Source organism: Anolis carolinensis, unplaced genomic scaffold (genome assembly GCF_035594765.1).
Source record: "Anolis carolinensis isolate JA03-04 unplaced genomic scaffold, rAnoCar3.1.pri scaffold_10, whole genome shotgun sequence".
Taxonomy (NCBI): domain Eukaryota; kingdom Metazoa; phylum Chordata; class Lepidosauria; order Squamata; family Dactyloidae; genus Anolis; species Anolis carolinensis.
In genome coordinates this window covers 16,639,818-16,663,904 of record NW_026943821.1, presented here as the reverse complement: position 1 = coordinate 16,663,904, position 24,087 = coordinate 16,639,818, and the positions used below count along the sequence as shown (strand labels likewise).

Genomic DNA, 24,087 nt, shown 5'->3' with positions numbered 1-24,087 from the left:
GGGTCGGCTTATACTCGAGTATATACGGTAATCATGTTATCTCAAAATATGTTTTTCAATATCTTGTTTCTGGAAAGTATATTTGGGAAAATGCCAAGCCAATGCCAATCATGTAATTTTTTTCCTTAATCTGTAAAGTGCATTTTACTCACCAGATCATCCTCTTTATTCCTGCAGGTGGATGGAGTATTCCATTACCTTCCTGTGAATCTTTTGGGTGGACAAGTGAGAATCTATCAGTATGGAGTCAACATCAGGATAGATAGTACTTTTGGCTTTGCACTGACCTATGACCTCTTTTACCATCTGGAAACCACCCTTCCCAACACCTATCAGGGGCAGGTGACAGGCTTGTGTGGAAACTACAATGGACAGAGGGAAGATGATCTTCAGCTCCCTGATGGCACTGTTGTATCTGATGTGGCGGTATTTGTTGCTTCCTGGAAAATCCCAGTCCTTGGTGTATCCTGCACAGATGGATGCTCTGGATCCCGCTGTCCAATTTGTGTGAAAGAAAAGGAAGAACTTTTTAAGCATAGTAGCTCCTGCGGGATCATCACAGCCTCTGATGGGCCTTTCCAGGCCTGCCATGCCCTTGTGGACCCCAGTGTGTACCTGGACAACTGTGTCTTTGAAATGTGTATAAGAGGTGGGGACAAGGATGCCTTTTGCAAGGCCATCCAGAGTTATGTAACTGCCTGCCAAGAAGCCAAGGGCAACATCCAGCCTTGGAGGAGTCCTTCGTTTTGCCGTGAGTAGCAATTAGATACAGATCCTACTCTTTACCTTTTTTTTTACAGTCCCAAAATCATAGTGTTGTAAGGGAATACATGGGACATCAAATCCATCTCTTACCCGGCACATGTTCCCCAGCCAAATCATCCTCAATATGTAGCTCTTCTGCCTCTTTGTTTAGCAAAGGAGAACCCACTATCCCTGTAAATTCCCCGCTTGTGTCCTCAGCTCTTCCCCCTTCTCCCTTCCTGCAGCGTAGCCAAAACGCTACGCTGCCAGCCACGCTCCCATTGTTGGAAAAGGAGGAGAGAGGTGGCAAATTTACTGGGGCAGTACTTTTCAAACTCATTTATCTATATGAAACGTGCCTAAATTTCAATGGGGATTACATGAGATTGTAGTATTGGAATGTGTCTTTCAGCTGCATATGGTAAATGATTTATCCTATGCTTTGTCCTTTTTAAAATCCAAAACGTAACCTACTTTCTGGATAGCCCTCGTATATATGTAATGTGCATAATTCCCCTGGAGTAAACAACAAAAACATTGGACCAAATCACACCACATTTAGCCACAAAAGACATAGTTATCTAATCAATCTGCATGCAGCAGCATGTCAGCAAAAATGGCTAGGCATGTCAGTGTTGACACGCGTGTCATAGGTTGGCCATCACTGCCTTAGACCAAGCTGAACCAACTCTTCACCAAGCTGAACTCACCCAGCTATCGTTCTTCATATGTTTTGTTCTCCATACTCTTATCATCCCTGTTGCCCTTCTTTGAACCTGCTCAGGTTGTCTATAGGCTTCTTAAAATACATAGCCTAAAACTGATTATAACTTATGAGGCTGACTAACAGAGAATATAGTAAGGATACTATTTCTATCACCTTGGAAAATGATGCTTGTACAAATGCAAAGTAAAATAGCATTTGGCTCCCATTCTGTTTGTGATCAATATAATCCCAAGGTCCTTTTTACATGTATTCTGGTGAGCTACGCATCCTTCATCCTATTGCTATTTGTTTCATTGTGTCCTAACTGTAGCGTGCTGTATATGTATCACTATAGGTAAAGGTAAAGGTTTCCCCTGACATTAAGTCCAGTCGTGACCGACTCTGGGGGTTGGTGCTCATCTCCATTTCTAGGCCGAAGAGCCGGCGTTGTCCATAGACATCTCCAAAGTCATGTGGCCAGCATGACTGCATGGAACGCTGTTACCTTCCCGCAGGAGCGGTACCTATTGATCTACTCACATTTGCATGTTTTCGAACTGCTAGGATGGCAGGAGCTGGGGCTAACAGCGGGTGCTCACTCCGCTTCCAGAATTTGAACCTGGGACCTTTTGGTCCTCAAGTTCAGCAGCTCAGCGCTTTAACACACTGTGCCACCAGGGGCCCCTATGTATCACTATAGATCCCTGCAAAACCACAGGCAGAGTGGGTTTTCCCCTTCTGCACTGCTGAGGAGGGAAGAAGCCCTTCAGTTTTAGAAGTGGAGATCTACCTTTTACAGTAAGTTCTGTAGAAACAGGGGTACCACAGAGGCTAGATAGAAGATGGAGTGGGCCACTTGGGTTCTATAGGGAACAGTTCTCATCTTTGTTACTAAAGAGTCCACTTCACTTTTCCACCTGGTAAGAGAGTGAGATGTTTGGCAAGTTGGTTGCCACACAACACATCACATTGATGTGTTGTGTGGCCACAGAGGTTCTCCTGCTCTGGTTGTCACCACATGCCCATATCAGGACATCACATTTACCTTGTGGCCATGGCACCACATGTCCCTACCACAAGCAAGAAGATGACATTCTGATTTACACTTCTCCCCTTTTTCCTGCAGCCCTGACTTGCCCAGCCAACAGCCATTATAGCATCTGCTCTGACATCTGTGAAACCAGCTGTGCTGGGATCACGGATCATCTCAAGTGCCCAGAACACTGTGTAGAAGGTTGCCAGTGTGATGATGGATTCTTTTTTGATGGCATCAAATGTGTCCCCTTGGACGATTGTGGTTGTTTTGAGAACAACAGATACTTCCCGGTATGTGAAAAAGATGGCCATATTGGGGCTCAAGATGTTACTGGATTGTGTTTACAGTCAGTTTTGATTATGTGAATTTTTTTAGATTTGTATGATGGGGCATCCTTACATTGTTATTATTGGGGTTGCAAGATTAAATATGCCTTTAGTTCATAACAAATTCTGGAAAAGGAAGATGTAGCATGATATTTTGCCTATGTGAGGCAATGTTTTCTTCCTCCCTACTCTTCCCACACACATTTCAGCCACTGCGTCCCCTGCCCTCCCAATAAAACCACTTGCTGGGTGGCAAAGAATCGATGTCAATGGAAAATGTCCAGCTGTATTCATATATCTGGAGGGCAACAATATTTTTTTACATTCAGCTGAGAGAACATAGTTGGGGGGAAGGTGGGTTTTGATTTATACAAATCATTGCTGGGCTCAGAATATTGGCATAAAATCGACTGAGATGTAACCATAGAAGCATTGCATTTGGAGGAATCTTAATGCGAATAAGGCACAATATCTATAATAATACAGAACAAAAATGTATGTGTTTATACACACTTGAAAACTCCCAAAAATTGCAATACAAATCAGGTTTCTACAACTCTATATTAGAGTACTTCTCTTCAAGTTATATTTCATATAACAAAATAGCTTTCAAGATATCATCAACAAAGGTACAATTTCCATGTCATAATCTTAACAAAGTATACTATTAAAGGACATGAAGAGACAACCAAGTCCATATTATTCCTGGAGTTGTGTGGAATCTTGGGCCAATGTCAATTGAAGTAAAGATAACAGTTTCTATATTGAATATTTCTATATTCAAAGGAATTCTTCGTTTGATTTGCAACGCCAAGAACTGGTACACAACAAGGTCCCCCGGGTTGTTCCCCTTGTTTCGTTATCACTTCCTCGGGTGTTGTGTCTGTTTTAATTATGTTGTACTTAGTATGCTAGATAAAGGAGTAAAAATAGCATACACAATAGATATATGAAACTCCCATATTAACATTGCTAAGGGAAGGGTTTTTTTTTTTTAAACTCCACTTCAAACAGAGCCAGAGCTACTAATAAGAATGTGAGTAGAGAAGTGTGTTTTTTTTTACTATTGTTACTATTTTTTAAAAAATAGTAAATGTTGTCTGTAGACACCTCCAAGGTCATGTGGTCAGTATGACTGCATGGAGCACTGTTACCTTCCCACCATAGTTGATCTACCTATTGATCTACTCACATTTGCATGTTTTCGAACTGCTAGGTTGGCAGAAGCTAGGGCTATCAGTTATGTTGCAGAGGTTCAAGAAAGGCAACTTGTGAGTGCAATTGTTCTGCTTTGGGACACTGCTTCTTCTGATTGGTTTAAAAATATTTTTTATGTTCCATTTGTCCCACCTGTGGATGTCTTTCCTGCCATGAAGCCTAATGAAGTTATCCTGCTCAACAACTGTGCCGAGAAATGTGTCTGTACAGCAATGGGCCTCATCTGTGAAGCCAATGCTTGCTCAGAAAATGAAGTCTGTGAAGTGAAGGATGGTGTCCTGCAGTGCAGTAGCAGAGGTAACCTATGGCAATTCCTTGCTTGTGTTGCCATTTTGGATGAAGGAACCAGTACTGGATGATATATTTAAGAGAGTGCGCACAGTAGCCCTGATTGTTCAGTGTTTGTCTTTGCTAGAGATCCAGAGAATCATGTAACCTCCAGAACAGGGGTCCCCAAACTAAGGTCCGTGGGCCGGATGCAGCCCTCCAAGATCATTTACCTGGCCCCTGTCCTAAACTTTAGACTTACCGTATATATACTCGTGTTTTTCAGCCCTTATTTATGAGCTGAAAAAGCCTCCCCCGGCTTATAATCGGGTCAACGTCAAGGCTGGCAATGGAGTCTGCAGGCTATTGCTTGCAATATGTGATCTATTTCTCTCTTCTCCTCCCTTATCAGTGTTTTCTTTTGCAAAGCCTCCCTCCGATCTTAATCAAGGGAATGTTTTGAAAAGAGAGACACCCTTGCAAGTCAGGAAGAAGAAAAATATATATTCATTAATCTTATGAAAGCATTTTCCCCTGAAATATTTGTTAAACTCTCCTACAGATATATAGGCATTAACCCTTTGCAAGCTTTTGCAATCTCTAAGTACCTTTATATGTGTATCTATCTATATACATTAATTTTATATATGAATTTTCCCCTCATATGTTTGCAGGTCTTTGTAAATCTTTTATACATATAGATCCATGTACCTGTGCATCTGTAGCCATACATATACATTATTTTTATATGTGAATTTACCCTCATATGTTTGCAAGTCTCTGCAAATATCTATATAAAGAGAGATGTCTGGATAGATATGATATATATATATATATCTTAAAATATTGTAGGGGAAATACACACACATACATAGAGAGAGGGGGGTGGATTTGCAAACGTTTCAGGGGGAAATGCATATGTGAAATTAATAACTATAATTATAATCTATATCTAGCTCTGCATTGTTTATATAAGCATTGAATATTTGCCTGTTACTTTGTTGGAAGCTGGCCTGAGTCCCCATGGGGAGATAGACTGGGAACCAAATGAAGTTTTATTGTTGTTGTTGTTGTTGTTGTTGTTATAAGGTTATTGTTGATACCATATTGTTTTTGTTGCCCCTACTTTTCCACTTATAGAGCTAGTTTATTGTTTTTCTTTGAAATACTATAAATATTCAAAAACATTTAACCTCAAACATTTAGCCTCAATCAATGAAATTTTATTGGTATCTATTTTTATTTTGAAATTTACCAGTAGCTGCTGCATGTCCCACCCTCGGCTTATACTCGAGTCAATAAGTTATCCCAGATTTTTGTGGTAAAATTAGGTGCCTCGGCTTATATTCGGGTCGGCTCATACTCGAGTATATACGGTATGATTGGCCTAAGTCTGAAACAACTTGAAGGCACACAACAACAACAATCCTAATTTTGAACTATTTCATCATAGTCCCCCCTCCCTCCCCAACAGTTTGAGGGACCATGAACCGGCCCTCCACTTAAAAAGTTTGAGGACCCCTGCTCCAGAGTCTTTTGTGGTTCTTCAAGCTTTCCCACAAAACCTCAAAGCCTTAAAGATGTTTGCAAGCTCTCCAACCCCAAAGTAAGAATTTATTTAATGAAAATGGAAAGTAAAAAGTAAAATTAAGGTCTCCTTTTTAATCAAAATGTCTGACTTACTTGCTACATTATTTAATTTTAAATAATTTATACCACTGCACGTAGTGTTTCAAGTTCTGCTGCTGAGCACTGCCCCTTTCAGGTAAATCTGTTGGGTCCAGTAATATAAAACGGAGTCAGTAAGGAGGCATTTGCTAAAAATGCATCTAGCCCGAGGTCAGCCATCATAAGCAACTATACAGTTAGGCTCCCTGGTTGACAGTGAGCCCATCACTAGGATGTGGAGGTTTTGTTTTTGTTTTTTTAAATTTCAAGACAGTATTGATTTTGTGTTGTCAAAGGCTTTCATGGCCAGGATCACAGGGTTGTTGTATGTAATCTGGACTGTATGACCATGTTCCAGAAGTATTCTCTCCTGATGTTTCGCCCACATCTATGGCAGGCATCCTCAGAGGTTGTGAGGTATGGAGAAACTAGGCAAGGAAAGTTTTTATATATCTGTGGGAAGTCCAGGGTGTGAGAAGAGTTGTCAGTTGGAATGCTGCGTGAATGTTGCAGTTAATCACTCTAATTAGCATTGGAAAGGTTCGTCTCTTGCCTGGGGGGCATCCTTTGTTCAGAGTCATTAGTCATCCCTGGAGCTCCTCTGCCCTCAGAGTGTTGCTTCCCATCTACTGTTCTGATTTTTGAATTTTTTAATACTGGTAGCCAGATTTGATTTTTTAAATAGCTTTGTTTGTCCCTCTCCCTCCACAGGGCAGTCCATTAATGCTCTCTCTCCCATTCTTAGAGCCACCAACTCCCAGCTGTCTTCACGTTAAGTGTCGGAGAGGCATGGAATGCCAGATGATCAATGGACAACCCAAGTGTGTGCCAACCTCAAATTCTACCTGCTGGGCATGGGGCGATCCACATATCCACACTTTTGATGGCCGCAATTTTGACTTCCAAGGCACTTGTACCTACACACTTTGCAAGACGACTAATGATAATCTTGAGTTCCCACCCTTCCACATTTTTATCAAGAATGCACACAGAGGGAATACGCATGTATCCTATGTGGAGAAGGTGACTTTTGAAGTTTTGGAGTACAGCATCACAATGGCCAGATCAGAAACTGGTTTTGTTTGGGTAAGTGAGGAATGCAGATACACACTCACAATTTTGTCACGAGATTTCTCCTTTTCCTAGAGCAGTGTCTCTCAAACTGCTCCTCCGGGTGTTTTGGACTTCAGCTCCTAGAAGTCCCAGTCAGTTTACTAGCTGTTAGTAATTGTGGGAGCTGAAGTCCAAAACACCTGGTGGAGTACAGTTTGAGAAACACTGGCCTAGAGCAGTGGTTCTCAACCTGTGGGTCCCAGGTTGGTGTTGTGACCCAGCCACAGGCTAGCCAGAGTCAGGATGAAGAAGGGGATTTTGGGTTTCAGATACAAGAGCCAGTAGAGTCAGAAGTTGATGGCATGGAAATGCAGGCTGAATCAGAGGCTGGAGAATTGCAGTTTGAGCAGAATGAATTGTTGACCCCAGAAACTATAGATAACAAACAGGCTGACATTCCCATGGGAAATAATGAGCGAGAGAACTCTCAAGTCCCGGTTAATGAGCGAGAGAGCTCAGTCACGTCTCAGGTGCAAGATAACAATAATGTAAGCCAGGGGTCCCCAAACTAAGGCCCGGGGGCCGGATGCGGCCCTGCAAGGTCATTTACCTGGCGCCCGCCCTCAGTTTTATAATATAATATTTTTATATCATTTTAAATAATATAATATATTGTATATACATATAATATTATAATAATATAATGTTATACAATACAATACCAATAATACCATATAATAATATTAATTATATGATATATATTACGTATAATATTACAGTATAGTGGTATAGTTCAATATAGTAATATATAATGCTAATATTGTGCTATGCTAATAATATAATATATTGTATGTGCATACAGCTGCTCAGAGTCCCCTTTGGGGTGAGAAGGGTGGGATATAAATGTAATAAATAAAAGTAGTAAATGAATAAATAAATAATTTTAGACTTATGCTCGCCCAAAGTCTTAAATGACTTGAAGGCACACAACAACAACAATCCTAATTAACTTGACTATCTCATTGGCCAGAAGCAGGCCCACACTTCCCATTGAAATCCTGATAGGTTTATGTTGGTTACAATTGTTTTCATTTTTAAATATTATATTGTACTTTCATTGTTGTTGTTGTTTTGCACTACAAATAAGACATGTGCAGTGTGCATAGGAATTTGTTCAGTTTTTTTCCCAAATGATAATTCGGCCTCTCCACAGTCTGAAGGATTGTGGACCAGCCCTCTGCTTTAAAAGTTTGAGGACCCCTGGTGTAAGCATTGATTTATCTAGGGAGGACCATCTGTTTTGGAGAGGTTCTCAGGTCCGAAGGAGTGAGAGACTGGCGGGAAAGAAGCCAGTTCTGGGAAAAGAAATGCCTTTCTCGGGTGCTTTTAAAAGTGTCTCCTTGCAGATAGCTCTTTGTCAAAGCAAATCCTCGCTTCATCTGTGTGGATGTTCTCATTTCATGCTTAGGAAGAGCTTTCCTGGATCTTTGTTCTTTTGGGCCTTGTTTTTGGGATCTCCTGACTACTGCCTTGCCTTATGGATTATTAGTTTTGCTATGGTTTATGGACTAATGGATTTTTCATGACTTATGAACTATTTGGATTCTTATTGACTCTTTCATTGCAACTTGGAAAACCCTTTCAACTGCCTGCTTTGATTTATATATTTGCTTTGCTTAATAAAACTTCAAAAGACTTTCTTCTGTGTCTGACTGGGTATCTATAGCAAGGTGGTGTGACAGTTGGCCTATAACTCCAGAAATCCCAGCCAGTTTACCAGCTGTTAGGATTTCTGGGGGTTAAAGGCCAAAACATCTGGGGACCCACAGGTTGAGAACCACTGGCCTAGATTATTAGTGAAGAGGTTGGAGGCCATTACAATGTGGAGAGAAAGAGATAGAGGAAGATAGAGGTAGAGAGAGGTAGAGAGAGAGATATTCTAGCAACACTTTGTGCTTCTCAGCAAATAAGAAGCCTTGCTAAAAATGTAATTGTTTATTTTCTAAGTTTAGCAAAACCCTTTCCTAACTTTCTGAGCATTGATATTTTCTTCCCATCTGATGCAGGTCAATGGGATTCGGATGGCCTTACCCATCAGTCTGGAAGGTGGGAAATTGTGGCTTGTACAGAGTGGCAACTCCGTCGTCGTCTTTACTTACTTTCAGCTCAGGATAAGCTATGACTGGAACCACGATGTACGAGTCACCCTCAGCAGTGCCTATCTTGGGTTTGTCGCTGGCCTTTGTGGGAACTATAATGAGGATCCCAAAGATGACTTCATGACACCAGAAGGAACATTGGCTCCAGATGCCAATGCCTTTGGCGAGAGCTGGTGGCTGAAGGGCCAAGATGACAACTGCTGGCATGATTGCCATGGGCCTTGTCAGCCTTGCCAACCTGATCTGGTCACAAAGTATGGATCCGAGGAATATTGTGGCCTGATAACTGCACCCAATGGCCCCTTTGCCTCTTGCCATGCCAAGGTGAACCCCACCTTCTTCTTTGAGAGCTGTGTCTATGATGTTTGTGCCAACGAAGGCCACAGACCAACCCTGTGTGATGCCCTGAAGGCCTACGCAGATACCTGCCAGAGAGAGGGAGTCCAGATTGGCGAATGGAGGAAAATTGCTGGATGCTGTAAGTGTACTGGTTTTGTACTGGTTTTGTTGTTAGAGTGTCCAAATCAGGGGTCCCCAAACTTTTTAAACAGGGGGCCAGTTCACGATCCTTCAGACAGCTGGAAGGCTGGATTTTAGTTGGCCACTGAGCAATAAATAATAATAATAAATAATAATAATAACAATACAAAAGAGAGGGTTGGAAGAGACCCTTTGGGCCATTGAGTCGAATCCCTTCTGCCTTTGTGCACCGAAAGCATAAGCAAAACACCCCTGATGGATGACCACCCAACCTCAATGTTAATAGTAATAATAATAATAATAAAATAAGATTGAACTTCAAAGACTCTGGCAGAAACCAGTGCAGGTGGTCCCGGTGGTGATCGGCACACTGGGTGCCGTGTCAAAAGATCTCAGCCAGGATTTGGAAACAACAGACATTGACAAAATTACGATCTGCCAACTGCAAAAGGCCACCCTACTGGGATCTGCGCGCATCATCCGAAAATACATCACACAGTCCTAGACACTTGGAAAGTGTTCGACTTGTGGTTTTGTGATATGAAATCCAGCATATCAATCTTGTTTGCTGTGTCATAATAAAATAATAATAAAGAAGGTTGGAAGAGACCCCTTGGGACATTTAGTCCAACCCCCATCTGCCTCTGTGCACCAAAAGCACAAGCAAAGCATCCCTGACATATGGCCATCCAGCCTCAATGTTAATAATAATAATAATAATAATAATAATAATAATAATAATAATAATAATAATATGGAGAAGCAAACCAAAACGAAGTCTATACTGGCTCGGTCGTCGCCCAGGATAAAAAGGACCGCGGTGGATGCTGCTCATTCTGGACACCCATCGACAATTGGGCTACGGAATCATCAAAACCCAAATGAACAGTCACAGAAGCGGCAGAAATATACAATGCCAGAAAACCGCACAGTCATGAAATGCTATTACAACTCTGAACCTGAAAAGCGCGGCTACCAAAAAAGGATGCATCAGCTATGGAAACAAGAGTACCCTGACTCACAGATAACAGAACCCCGACTGGCTGACCAACGAAGATTCATAATCAGAAACAAAGTGTTCAGTGAAGTTGAACTCGAAGAAATCCAGAAAATCTGCAAAGCAAATTACCATCAGACCACAGCACAGACAGCAGCAGAGACTCCAGCAACACTTGGAATGGTGGAACAGATTGAACCAGAAGAAAGTGTGGAGCTTTTGCAAGAATTTGAAGAACCAGCACTTGAAACACCTGTTGAACCACCAGGAACCTTGACAGCAAGACAACAAGAGCTCAAGGATAAGATCATGGCTCATGCTGCAGCAAATGCAATAAGACAGCGGCTCCCAACTCTAAAAACAGTGCCCAAGAGACACCTGGCGCCTCTCATGAAAGATGTGAATGCAGTAAGGGAAAAATCATTGAAAGTGAGGGCATAAATATGCCTAATGGCCAAACAATAAAGTGTCACCAGCCAGAGGCCTATAAATATCTGGGCATATTACAGCTGGACAACATCAAGCATGAACATGTGAAGACTGTGGTCAGTAAAGAATACACACAAAGGGTCAGAAAAATTCTCAAAAGCAAGCTCAATGGAGGCAACACCATCAAGGCCATAAACACCTGGGCCATACCTGTCATAAGATATACTGCTGGCATCATAAACTGGACACAGATGGAACTGGACAATTTGGACAGAAAAACAAGAAAACTCATGACCATTCATCATTCCCTGCACCCTCGCAGTGATGTTGACCGGCTATATCTGCCTAGAAGATCAGGGGGCAGAGGACTCTTACAAGTCAAACAAGCAGTCAAAGAAGAAGAACATGCCCTGGCAGAATATGTAAAGCAAAGTGAAGAACCTGCTTTGATTGAAGTCAAAAATCAGAAACTCCTCAAAGCACAGCAGACAAAAAACCAGTACAAGAAAGCCACACTACAAACTAGAGCTGACAGCTGGCACAACAAAACATTGCATGGGAAGTTCCTTGACAAAATTGAAGGAAAAGCTGATAAGGAGAAGACCTGGCTCTGGCTCACAAATGGGACCCTGAAGAAGGAGACAGAAGGCCTGATCCTTGCAGCCCAGGAGCAAGCCAACAGGACAAAGGCAATTCAGGCCAAGATCGAAAAATCAGCTGTTGACCCAAAATGCAGGCTGTGCAAGGAAACCGACGAAACCATTGATCATATCCTCAGCTGCTGTAAGAAAATTGCACAGACAGACTACAAACAGAGGCACAACTATGTGGCCCAAATGATTCATTGGAACTTATGCCTCAAGTACCACCTCCCAGCAGCAAAGAACTGGTGGGATCACAAACCTGCAAAAGTATTGGAAAATGAGCAAGCAAAGATACTATGGGACTTCCGAATCCAGACTGACAAAGTTCTGGAACACAACACACCAGACATCACAGTTGTGGAAACGAAAAAGGTTTGGATCATTGATGTCGCCATCCCAGGTGACAGTTGCATTGACGAAAAACAACAGGAAAAACTCAGCCGCTATCAGGACCTCAAGATTGAACTTCAAAGACTGGCAGAAACCAGTACAGGTGGTCCCGGTGGTGATGGGCACATTGGGTGCCGTGCCAAAAGATCTCAGCCGGCATTTGGAAACAATAGACATTGACAAAATTACGATCTGCCAACTGCAAAAAGCCACCCTGCTGAGATCTGCGCTCATCATCCGAAAATACATCACACAGTCCTAAACACTTGGGAAGTGTTCGACTTGTGATTTTGTGATATGAAATCCAACATATCTATCTTGTTTGCTGTGTAATAATAATAATAATAATAATAATAATAATAATAATAATAATAATAATAATAATAATAATAATAATAATAATAATACAGTAATAATAATAATGGTTGTAAGAGAAGAAGTGACTTCTTGGGTCATTTAGCCCAACCCCCTTCTGCCCTTGTGCTGTGGGAGCCGGATAAATGGCTTCGATGGGCCGCATCTGGCCCCCGGGCCTTAGTTTGGGGACCCCTGATCCAAATGGATGCTGTGCTCATTTTGTGCAATAAAGGTTCAACATTCCAGATATAAAATTCCTTTCCTTCTCCTCTCTTGGTATTACAAATCCCCTCCTCCCAACAATCAGCAATCCTTGTTAACTGAGCCTGGTCAGTATACTTGGTCTGTTTTGTATTATTTTATTTGAGCGGGGGAGAAGATAAGCTCTTTTAAGGTTCACCCCCTACTCCTCCGAAAAGTTTTTGTACTTGGGGAAAGCTGAGTGATGGGATGTTTTCTCATGTTTGCGGGCATATCATCTTGGCTACACAAGTACAGTAGAGTCTCACTTATCCAAGCCTCTGGATTATCCAATGCATTTTTGTAGTCAATGTTTTCAATATATCGTGATATTTTTGTGCTAAATTCATAAATACAGTAATTACAACATAACATTACTGCGTATTAAACTACTTTTTCTGTCAAATTTGTTGTATAACATGATGTTTTGGTGCTTAATTTGTAAAACCATAACCTATTTTGATGTTTAATAGGCTTTTCCTTAATCGAGCATGATGGTCTTCCATCTGTGGTGTCACCGTAGATGGCTATAAATGAATTTTTAGGGCCGGGCTGTGGCGCAGCTGGCTAGCAACCAGCTGCAATAAATCACTACTGATCGAGAGGTCATGAGTTCGAAGCCCGGGTCGGGTTAAGCCCCCAACCATTAAATAGCCCGGCTTGCTGTTGACCTATGCAGCCCTGAAAGACAGTTGCATCTGTCAAGTAGGGAAATTTAGGTACGCTTTATGTGGTAGGCTAATTTAACTAATTTACAACATCATAAAACTGCCAGCAAAACACGAGGAAAGGAATGAGGAAGTACAGCCACTAGTGGACAGTGAAGCAATAGCTCCCCTATGGCCGTAATCGTGAAGCTGGAAAAAAAATGTAAAATGCCTCTGTGTCTGTCTATATATGTTGTTTGTCTGTTGGCATTGAATGTTTGCCATATATGTGTTCATTGTAATCGCCCTGAGTCCCCTTCGGGGTGAGAAGGGCGGAATATAAATACTGCAAATAAATAAATAAATAAATAAATAAATAAATAAATAAATAAATCCCTCCTTATTATCCAAGATATTCGCTTATCCAAGCTTCTGCCAGCCCGTTTAGCTTGGATAAGTGAGACTCTACTGTATGAGTATCTGGGATATTATTAGTATCTTTGGCCTACTATCTGAGAATCTGTGGTCCTGCCAGTAAATTCAGAGACGCTCACTTGTGGAAGAGGTGTTCCCATGTGTAGAGCATGTGATACATTTAATCCACGCTAACTACACAGATTTAATTTACACTAAATTTAATGTAAACATGAGGTTGTCCTGTTACTATAGACTCACTAGTAACACAGGATAGAATTATAATTACAAACTGAGTATTATTTTATAATTCAAGAACATGGGGAACAAACACATTAGGACTGTTTTACAAAGTACAAGGAGTATAAACACTCGGGAACCCTTGTTGTTTTTCTGATCACGTTCTCCTAAGACTTTTTATCTCAGTTTGAACTTGAATGGGACAATACTGGATTTATTTAAAGTGTTGACCACACAGTTTATGGAAGAACTTATTAGTTATTTTGGAAGACATTCAAGCATGAACATAATGTTTGGTATATCTTTGTAAAACAGTCCTAATGTGTTTGTTCCCCGATGTTCTTGAATTATAAATAATAGTCCGTTTGTAATTATTATTCTATCCTGTATTACTAGTGAGTCTATAGTAACAGGACAACCTTGTGTATACATTTACTCCAACCACACTGATCTGCAGAATATAATATATAATGAATATATAATGATATAGTAAAGGTAAAGGTTTTCCCCTGACATTAAGTCCAGTCGTGACCGACTCTGGGGGTTGGTGCTCATCTTCATTTCTAAGCGGGGCTGTGGCGCAGCTGGCTAGTAACCAGCTGCTATAAATCACTACTGACCGAGAGGTCATGAGTTCGAAGCCTGGGTTGGGTTAAGCCTCCGACCATTAGTAGCCCCGGCTTGCTGTTGACCTATGCAGCCCCGAAAGACAGTTGCACCTGTCAATTAGGGAAATTTAGGGTCGCTTTATGCGGGAGGCTAATTTACAACACCATAAAACTGCCAGCAAAACATGAGGAACGGAATGAGGAAGTACAGCCACTACTGGATGGTGAAGCAACAGCTCCCCCTGTGGCCGGAATCGTGAAGCTGGAAAAATGATAAAAATGCCTCTGAATCTGTCTAATGTATGTTGTTTGTCTGTTGGCATTGAATGTTTGCCATATATGTGTTCATTGTAATCCGCCCTGAGTCCCCTTCGGGGTGAGAAGGGCGGAATATAAATACTTTAAATAAATAAATAATAAATAAGCCGAAGAGCCGGCGTTGTCCGTAGATACCTCCAAGGTCATGTGGCTGGCATGACTGCATGGCGTGCCATTACCTTCCCACCGGAGCAGTATCTATTGATCTATTCACATTTGCATGTTTTCGACCTGCTAGGTTGGCAGGAGATGGGGCTAACAGTGGATGCTCATTCCGCTCCCGGGATTTGAACATATGGGACCTTTCGGTCTGCAAGTTCAGCAGCTTAGTGCTTTAACATACTGCAATGCTAATAATTTATTGCATATTCATTTGATTTGTAAGCTGCTGTGAGTCCCCTTTGGGGTGAGAAGAGTGGGATATAAATGTAGTAAATAGTAATTAAATTAATCCCTTTCCTGGAAGTTTATGGAGCCTTTCAGAAAAGGCAAGAGAGATCCAATTTGGCAGTGTCTAATTTCTGACATACTTCATAGTAAGAAACCTTTCCCTCCCATAGCGTATGATGGTGGCCAGTGCCATATTCACTATTGTAACCCTTCACTGTTTTTGCACAGTGCCACAGTGCCCTCCAAACAGCGAGTACCAGCAATGTGGAACATATTGCCCTGCGACTTGTGTGGATCAAAGGCAACTGTTGTGCCCGGCTGTTTGTGTGGAAGGCTGCCACTGTAAAGAAGGTTTTGTGCTGAGCCATGGGACCTGCATTCCCAGGAGCAGCTGTGGATGCTATTACGAAGGACGCCTCTATGCCCCCAATGAGAGATTCTGGGCCGACGACCAGTGTTCAAAGCTCTGTGTGTGCAACCCAGCCACAAGGCACCTGGAATGTGGACCCAGTGCTTGCAAAGCCTCAGAAAAATGTGACGTGCAGAAGGGCGTACGGGACTGCTACCCCATTGACTTCGGCAACTGCACTGCCCAGGGAGACCCCCACTATTGTACCTACGACAATTGCAGGTTTGATTTCCAAGGGAGCTGTTCCTATGTGCTTTCTCAAGTGGATGAAACCGTAAAGGACGTGCCATGGTTCGGTGTGTATGTTGAAAATGAATATCGGGGAAATAATCGTGTGACCTGGACTCGGAGTGTGCAAGTCAATGTCTATGATAAGGAGATTGTTGCCAGCAGGCGGTATCCTGGTAAAATCTTGGTGAGTTGAAGAAACAGCTGCTGAGCATGAGCATGAGCATGATCCTCCCTGTGTGCAGTCTAAGTTGGCTGATCCTCAGCTAAGTGATTTATGTTTAACCTTTTACTCTATTCATTTACTTTATTTTTATTCCACCCTTCTCCCAGTATGTGGACTCAAAGCTGCTAAATATATACTTTATTTTTATTTTAAACTCAGCTGAGTTTAAAAGAAAAAAAAATCTTGTATTTGCTACAGAGTCTTGTATGTGTCTCATTGGGAATGGTGTAAAACTTAAAAGCCTTACGTGATATGTATCATAGTTAATAAATCAACCTTGTACAAAAAAGAATAAGCAAAGGATCTATCTATCTATCAATATACACATACATATACATATACATACACACACATACAGTAGAGTCTCACTTATCCAACACTCGCTTATCCAATGTTCTGGATTATCCAACACTTTTTTGTAGTCAATGTTTTCAATATATCATGATATTTTGGTGCTAAATTTGTAAATACAGTAATTACTACATAGCATTACTGCGCATTGAACTACTTTTTCTGTCAAATTTGTTGTACAACATGATGTTTTGGTGCTTAATTTGTAAAAACATAACCTAATTTAATGTTTAATAGGCTTCTCCTTAATCTCTCCTTGTTATCCAACATATTCGCTTATCCAACGTTCTGCTGGCCCGTTTACGTTGGATAAGCGAGATTCTACTGTACTTTATTTTATTTATTTGAAGCCTGATTTGGAGCAGGACAGCCAGCAGCTGACATCTTATAAAGTGATACAGTTAAAAACATAAATGTTAAACATTGAAATAGAGTTAAACTAAATCAATTATTGAAATAATTCAATCAAAATACAATTGTAATTGTTTTTAAAAAGCTATTAAAACAATTCAGCACCATACAAGGAGATACAATCTACCAAATCACTTGGATCTGAGTCATATAGCATTTTCTTGTTCATTGCTAGCACTTTATGCTTCAATCTTCTGCCATATGAATGTTGTGACCAACCAAAAGCTGAGGGGTCTAAAGGATATGATATGTGGCTAGCTCAGTGATTCTTAACCAGATGTTTTGGCCTACAACTCCCAGAAATCCCTGCCATTTTACCAGCTGTTAGGATTTCTGGGAGGTGAAGGCCAAAACATCTGGGGACGCACAGATTGAGAACCACTGCTCAAAGACAAGTCTTTATCTAGAGAGGACTATGTCAGTGGGGATTAGTTCGCTGTGTTGCTGCTCTTCTCTGGGTCTTTATCTACATTTGTTTAACTTCGGCCATCTCTCCCTTCTTTACAGGTTGGCGGTGTGTTGACGTCCCTTCCTTACAGCTCATTTGGAGGAAGAGTCAAGGCATTCAGGCAGGGCAACCGTGCTGTGATCCAGACAAGGTTTAGCCTTTCAGTCAGTTTCGATTGGAACGGCCATGTTTTTGTCTCCGTCCCCGGCACATATGCAGGCATCCTGAATGGTCTGTGTGGGAACTTCAATGGGGACTGTAAAGATGATGCCCTTGTGCCTGGTAAAACCCTTGTTCCCAGCATCCCAGTGTTTGGGAACACTAAGGAACCTGACCCAAAGTGCAATGAGATCATTGATCCAAAGTGTCCAGGTATCGAGGCCATGCGAGAGCAGCAGCGTGCCTCGGGCAAAGATTGTGGGCTCATTGTTGCCAAGGACGGGCCTTTCCGGGAATGCCATGCACATATTGACCCAGAAGACGCTTTCTTGGATTGTGTCTATGATGCCTGTTTCTTCAAGGGACATTACACTGCCATCTGTGCTGCAATCGCCAACTATGCCAAAGCTTGCCAAGCTGCTGGGATTACCATACACCAGTGGAGATCTTCAACCTTCTGCCGTGAGTGCAACATGATCTAAATCAAGAAGAGAAGGGACTGTGTAATTGAGGGAAGCTTTTTGCAAACATTGGGGTCCCTGGTGGTACAGTGCATTAATGCGCTGAGCTGCTGAACTTGTGGATCAAAAGGTCCTAGGTTCAAATCCCAGGAGCAGAATGAGCACCCGCTGTTAGCCCCAGCTCCTGCCAACCTAGCAGTTCGAAAACATGCAAATGTGAGTAGATCAATAGGTACCACTCCGGTGGGAAGGTAACGGCGCTCCATGCAGTCATGCCGGCCACATGACCTTGGAGAGGTCTATGGACAATGCCGGCTCTTTGGCTTAGAAATGGAGATGAGCACCAACCCCCAGAGTTGGTCACGACTGGACTTAACGTCAGGGGAAACCTTTACCTTTACCTTTTTTTTGCAAACATGTGATTTGGTCTTTTTTAAATAATAATAATAATAATAATAATAATAATAATAATAATAATAATAATATATTAAATTTATTTTTGTATGCCACCTCTATCTCCCCAGCAGGGCACTCGGGGCGGCTCACATGGGGAACAAGCCCAGTATAATCACATAAAATCATAAAATAACAATTTAGACATCAAACAACACTATTTAAAACAATTTAAACAGGTCATAGTTATCTGTGTTTTTTGGGGGAAATGGTCTATCTAGGAATTTGCTAGGTCCTGCAAGTGATTCTATGCTATGCTTCCTCTGGACAACAACAACAACAACTCTTTATTGATTAGTCAGTTTTGACCATATCAAAACATGTAAAACATACAAAACGTACACCCTTACCCATACATACAGTAAAATCATGTAAAACAGTAAAACCATGTAAAAACAAGGCATCCTGGCCTACTAGCCTACCAACCCACTCCTTGGTAGTTGTGCAAGTACATAATAAAAAGATTAAAATTAAGATTAATTATTCCCTTAAGGTAAGGTTTAAGCGGGGACAAGGGTAAGTAAAACTAGTGGCTTGTCCATAGTAAAATTTAAATGCTTCCTCTGGAAGTTATGATAGAGTTGTGCTGGAGAAGTAACCAAATTCTCTAGGTCCTCCATTATCCTGGAACTACAAGCCAAGTAATTTAATGTCATTCAGTGGTATTCATGGTTAACGACAAAATATTCTGTGGGGGTACTTCTATTAGGAACCAAATAGGCACAAAATTGATATGATAGTTTTTCATTATAGCATTAGGATTTTGCAACATTTTGATTGGCTAATGAAGATATCACCACAGTATAGATTTGGGGTTTTGCTTTATGGTCAATATGGCTACCTCTGCATTGTTTGGGAAGGTCACACTTACGTAACGCAAAGGGAGTCTACATGGTAGGAACTGTTCAATTTTCCATCAGGAAGCATTGCCAGCAGGACTCTTGCTGTTTCCCCTTCTATATATATATAAAAGGGTAATGAAATTTTGGCCTAGGACAAAACAACAAAACAGCACATCCCAGAAACACTAAACTTGGCAGCACAGCCCCTCATCCATGCCTCTACGTTCATACAACAAAAAGAAAAGAAAAATAAAGTCCTAATTAGAGGGAGAGGAAGAATTGTTTTTATCCAATTGCTGCCAGTTAGAAGGCTAAGATCCGCCCACTTGGTCTCCCAGCAACCCACTCAGCCCAGGGGACAGGCAGATTTAGGCTTCACTTAGGCCTCTTCCGCACTGCCTATAAAATACAGATTATCAGATTTTAACTGGATTATATGGCCCTTCCACACAGCTATATAACCCATTTATAATGGACTTAATGTCAGGGGAAAACCTTTACCCTTTACCTTAACTACCACCAATTTCTCAATACTTTATTTCCCATACCACCATACTTTGCCACAGCAACGCGTGGCCGGGCACAGCTAGTCTATATATATAAAAGGGTAATGTAATTTCGGCCTAGGACAAACAACAAAACTACACATCCCAGAAACACTAAACTTGGCAGCACAATTCCTCATCCATGCCTCTATGTTCATACAACAAAAAGCTCCAGCTACTCCAGAAAACGGCCAGGCTTTGAGACTGCAAGGCTATTCACTGCTATTCCACCTGGCCAACAAAGGATTCCCATAAGCCACAACAATGCGTGGCCGGGCAAAGCTAGTCTCTTATATACAACTGCATTGGTTGCTCAAAGGAGCCTCCAGTGTGAGATTTTTTCCTTAATTTTAAGCCAGGTATGTATTAGATATCCTTAGAATTTCTGGAGAGTCAATGTGGTTTAAATATTGGACTAGGACTCCTGGTGACCTGTCTTTTCAGATTCCTATTTGGCTATGGAGACTCACTATGTGACTTTGGGAAATAATCCTCTTTCACTCTCAGAGTAAGGCAATAAGACCCACTACTAAATTGTTCTTGCTAGGACAACTCTGTGATAGGTTTTAGGGTATGATCTGAAGGTACATGTTGACAACTCCAACAAATGAATTTCTCTGTTTTCATCTACAGCCCCAGCCTGTCCTAGAAACAGTCACTATGAATTATGTGCCAAGGAGTGTGGCCAGAGTTGCAACAGTCTTTATGTTCCAGCGTCTTGCCCTGCCAAATGCGAGGAGGACTGTGTCTGTGATGAGGGCTTCATCAAGAGCAATGATGCTTGCGTCCCAATTGCCCAGTGTGGCTGTTTCCATCAGGGACAATACTATCCAGTGTTGGAGTACTTCTACCCAAGTTGTGAGGAACGCTGCCAGTGTCAGGCCGGTGGGAGAGTGGTGTGTGAATCGATCCGCTGTGGTCCCAACGAAGAGTGCAAATTGCTGGATGGAGTCCAGAAATGCCATCCAACTGGAAGTGCCACCTGCTCTGCCAGTGGTAGCTTTTATCTTACCTTTGATAGGCTGCCTTTTAATTTCCAGGGCACTTGCACCTACATCCTTGCCAAACTCCAGGAAAATAATGTGGGCTTGACACCCATCACTGTTATTATAGAGAATGAAGACTGGCTGAATGGGCAGAAGACTGTGATCAAGCTGGTCCGTGTACAAATTTCAGACATTGAGGTTACTCTGCTGCGCAACAAAGAGGGAAGCATTCTAGTAGGTCACTTCATGCTACTTATTGTTCAATCATGGGGCTAATTTCTTCCTTACTGGGCAAGGGTACTTACAAACTGTGGATCTGTCACTTTCTTTTAAAATACTAGCTGTGCCCGGCCACGCGCTGTGGTGAAGTATTCATTTATTTACAGCATTTATATTCCGCCCTTCTCAGGGCGGATCACATTACACGTATAGGCAAACATATGGTGGTATATATTACAGTATATATTAAAGTATGGTGGTATATATTACAGTAGAATCTCACTTATCCAATATTCACTTATCCAATGTTCTGGATTACCCAACACAGTCTGCCTTTTAGTAGTAAATGTTTTTGTAGTCAGTGTTTTAAATTCATTGTGATATTTTGGTGGTAAATTTGTAATACAGTAATTACTACATAGCATTACTGCACATGGAACTACTTTTGTTGTATAACATGATGTTTTGGTGCTTAATTTGTATAACGATTACCTAATTTGATGTTTAATCGGCTTTTCCTGAATCCCTTCTTATTATCCAACATATTCATTTATCCAACGTTCTGCCGGCCTGTTTATGTTGGATAAGTGAGACTCTACTGTATATTTATAATCTTATATTATCTGCTTAGAACTGGATTATATGAGGCCCCTTCTACATAGTTGTATAAAATGCACACTGAAGTGGATTATATAGCAGTGTGGAGTCAAAATAATCCAGTTCAAAGCAGATAATATAAGATTATAAATGGGTTATATAGCTGTGTGGAAGAGCCTTGAGTCTACACTGCCATATAGCCTTTTAATCTCTCCTTGAGCCCTTTTTGGAGTGGGTGTGATTTTCTTTGTCACTTTGTTGATTTACTGAAGAATATATATGATACTAACTCATCTTGACCATGAGACCATATAATACAGTAGAGTCTCACTTATCCAACGTTCTGAATTATCCAACACATTTTTGTAGTCAATGTTTTCAATGCATTGCGATATTTTGGTGCTAAATTTGTAAATACAGTAGTTACTACATAGCATTAATGTGTAATGAACTACTTTTTTGACATTTGTTGTATAACATGATGTTTTGGTGCTTAATTTGTAAAATCATAACCCATTTTGATGTTTAATAGGCTTTTTCTTAATCTCTCCTTATTATCCAACATATTTGCTTATCCAACATTCTGTCGGCCCGTTTATATTGAATAAGCGAGACTCTACTGTAGTAAGTTATATCACTGTAACCATGGTGTATGTAGGCCCTTTTAGGACATTATCAGACAGCCTTTTAATCTCTCTTTGAGTCCTTTGTGGAGTGGGTATGCTTTTTTGTCACTTTGTTGATTTACTGAAGAATATATATGATACTGACTCATCTTGACCATGAGACCATATAATATTGTGATTCAAAGTGGAATTTCAAATTTGATATCTCCATTGAATATATTTGAACATATTGTTGTCTTACCATATATAGTAGAGTCTCACTAATCCAAGCTTTGCTTATCCAAGTCTCTGGATTATCCAAGGCATTTTTGTAGTCAATGTTTTCAATATATTGTGATATTTTGGTGCTAAATTCATAAATACAGTAATTACAACATAACATTACTGTGTATTGAACTACTTTTTCTGTCAAATTTGTTGTATAACATGATGTTTTGGTGCTTAATTTGTAAAATCATAACCTAATTTGAGGTTTAATAGGCTTTTCCTTAATCCCTCCTTATTATCCAAGATTTTCGCTTATCCAAGCTTCTGCCAGCCCGTTTAGCTTGGATAAGTGAGACTCTACTGTATATTGTTCAGTATTCTGTTCTTGGAAAGTATATTTAGGAAAATTCTACATCAATGTCTGTTTTGTTAATCTGTAAAGTGAAAGATACCATTTTTATTCCTGCCAAGTCAATGCCAACCATGTATTTTTTTTGTTAATCTGTAAAGTGCATTTTACTCACCAGATGATCCTCTTTATTTCTGCAGGTGAATGGAGAATTCCATTACCTTCCTGTGAATCTTTTGGGTGGGAAAGTGAGAATCTATCAGAAAGGATTCAGTATCAAGATAGGGAGTGCTCTTGGCTTTGCACTGACCTATGACCAGCATTACCATGTGAGGATCACCCTTTCCAGCACCTATCAGGGGCAGATGACAGGCTTGTGTGGCAACTACAATGGACAGAAGGATGATGATCTTCAGCTCCCTGATGGCACTGTTGTATCTGATGTGGCAGAATTTGTTGCTGCCTGGAAAGTCCCAGTCCTTGGTGTATCCTGCACAGATGGATGCTCTGGACCCCGCTGCCCACTTTGTGAGATAGAGAAGGAAGAAGATTTTAAGCAGCGCAGCTCCTGTGGGATCATCACAGCCTCTGATGGGCCTTTCCAGGCCTGCCATGCCATTGTGGACCCCAATGTGTACTTGAACAACTGTGTCTTTGAATTGTGTATAAATGGTGGGGACAAGGAGGCCCTGTGCAAGGCCATTCAGAGTTATGTAACTGCCTGCCAAGAAGCCAAGGTCGACATCCCGCCTTGGAGAAGCCCTTTGTTTTGCCGTGAGTCGTAATTACATTTTTCTGTTTGTAAAGCAGGCCTCTTTTTGAAGTTGTTCAGAATAGGAGCCCCGGTAGCGAAGTGTGTTAAAGCACTGAGCTGCTGAATTTGCAGACCAAAAGGTCCCAGGTTCAAACCCCAGGAGTGGTGTGAGCTGCCGTTGTTAGCTCCAGCTTCTGCCAACCTTGCAGTTCGAAAACATGCAAAAGTGAGTAGATCAATAGGTACTGCTCTGGCGGGAAGATAACAGTGCTCCATGCAGTCATGCCGGCCACATGACCTTGGAGGTGTCTACGGACAACGCCGGCTCTTCGGCTTAGAAATAGAGATGAGCACCAACCCCCAGAGTCAGATATGACTGGACTTAACATCAGGGGTACCTTTACCTTTACCTTTACCTTTAATAATAAATAGAGTAAAATAATAACTGCAATAACAATAATAAGATCAGAGTGAAATAATAAATG

General features: G+C 41.3%; 1 protein-coding gene across 1 annotated transcript in view; it reads left to right on the top strand.

Annotated features, from left to right (window-relative positions):
* Positions 1–24,087, top strand: part of LOC103279899 (IgGFc-binding protein) — an 80,301-nt gene that overhangs the window by 42,808 nt on the left and 13,406 nt on the right. Inside the window, exons 15-23 of the mRNA XM_016996031.2 lie at positions 178–751; positions 2,577–2,776; positions 4,189–4,327; positions 6,711–7,051; positions 9,085–9,655; positions 15,560–16,155; positions 17,464–18,025; positions 20,498–21,084; positions 23,049–23,622. Of these exons, the coding sequence (XP_016851520.2) occupies positions 178–751; positions 2,577–2,776; positions 4,189–4,327; positions 6,711–7,051; positions 9,085–9,655; positions 15,560–16,155; positions 17,464–18,025; positions 20,498–21,084; positions 23,049–23,622 (4,144 nt within the window). The remainder of the gene's footprint in view (positions 1–177; positions 752–2,576; positions 2,777–4,188; positions 4,328–6,710; positions 7,052–9,084; positions 9,656–15,559; positions 16,156–17,463; positions 18,026–20,497; positions 21,085–23,048; positions 23,623–24,087) is intronic.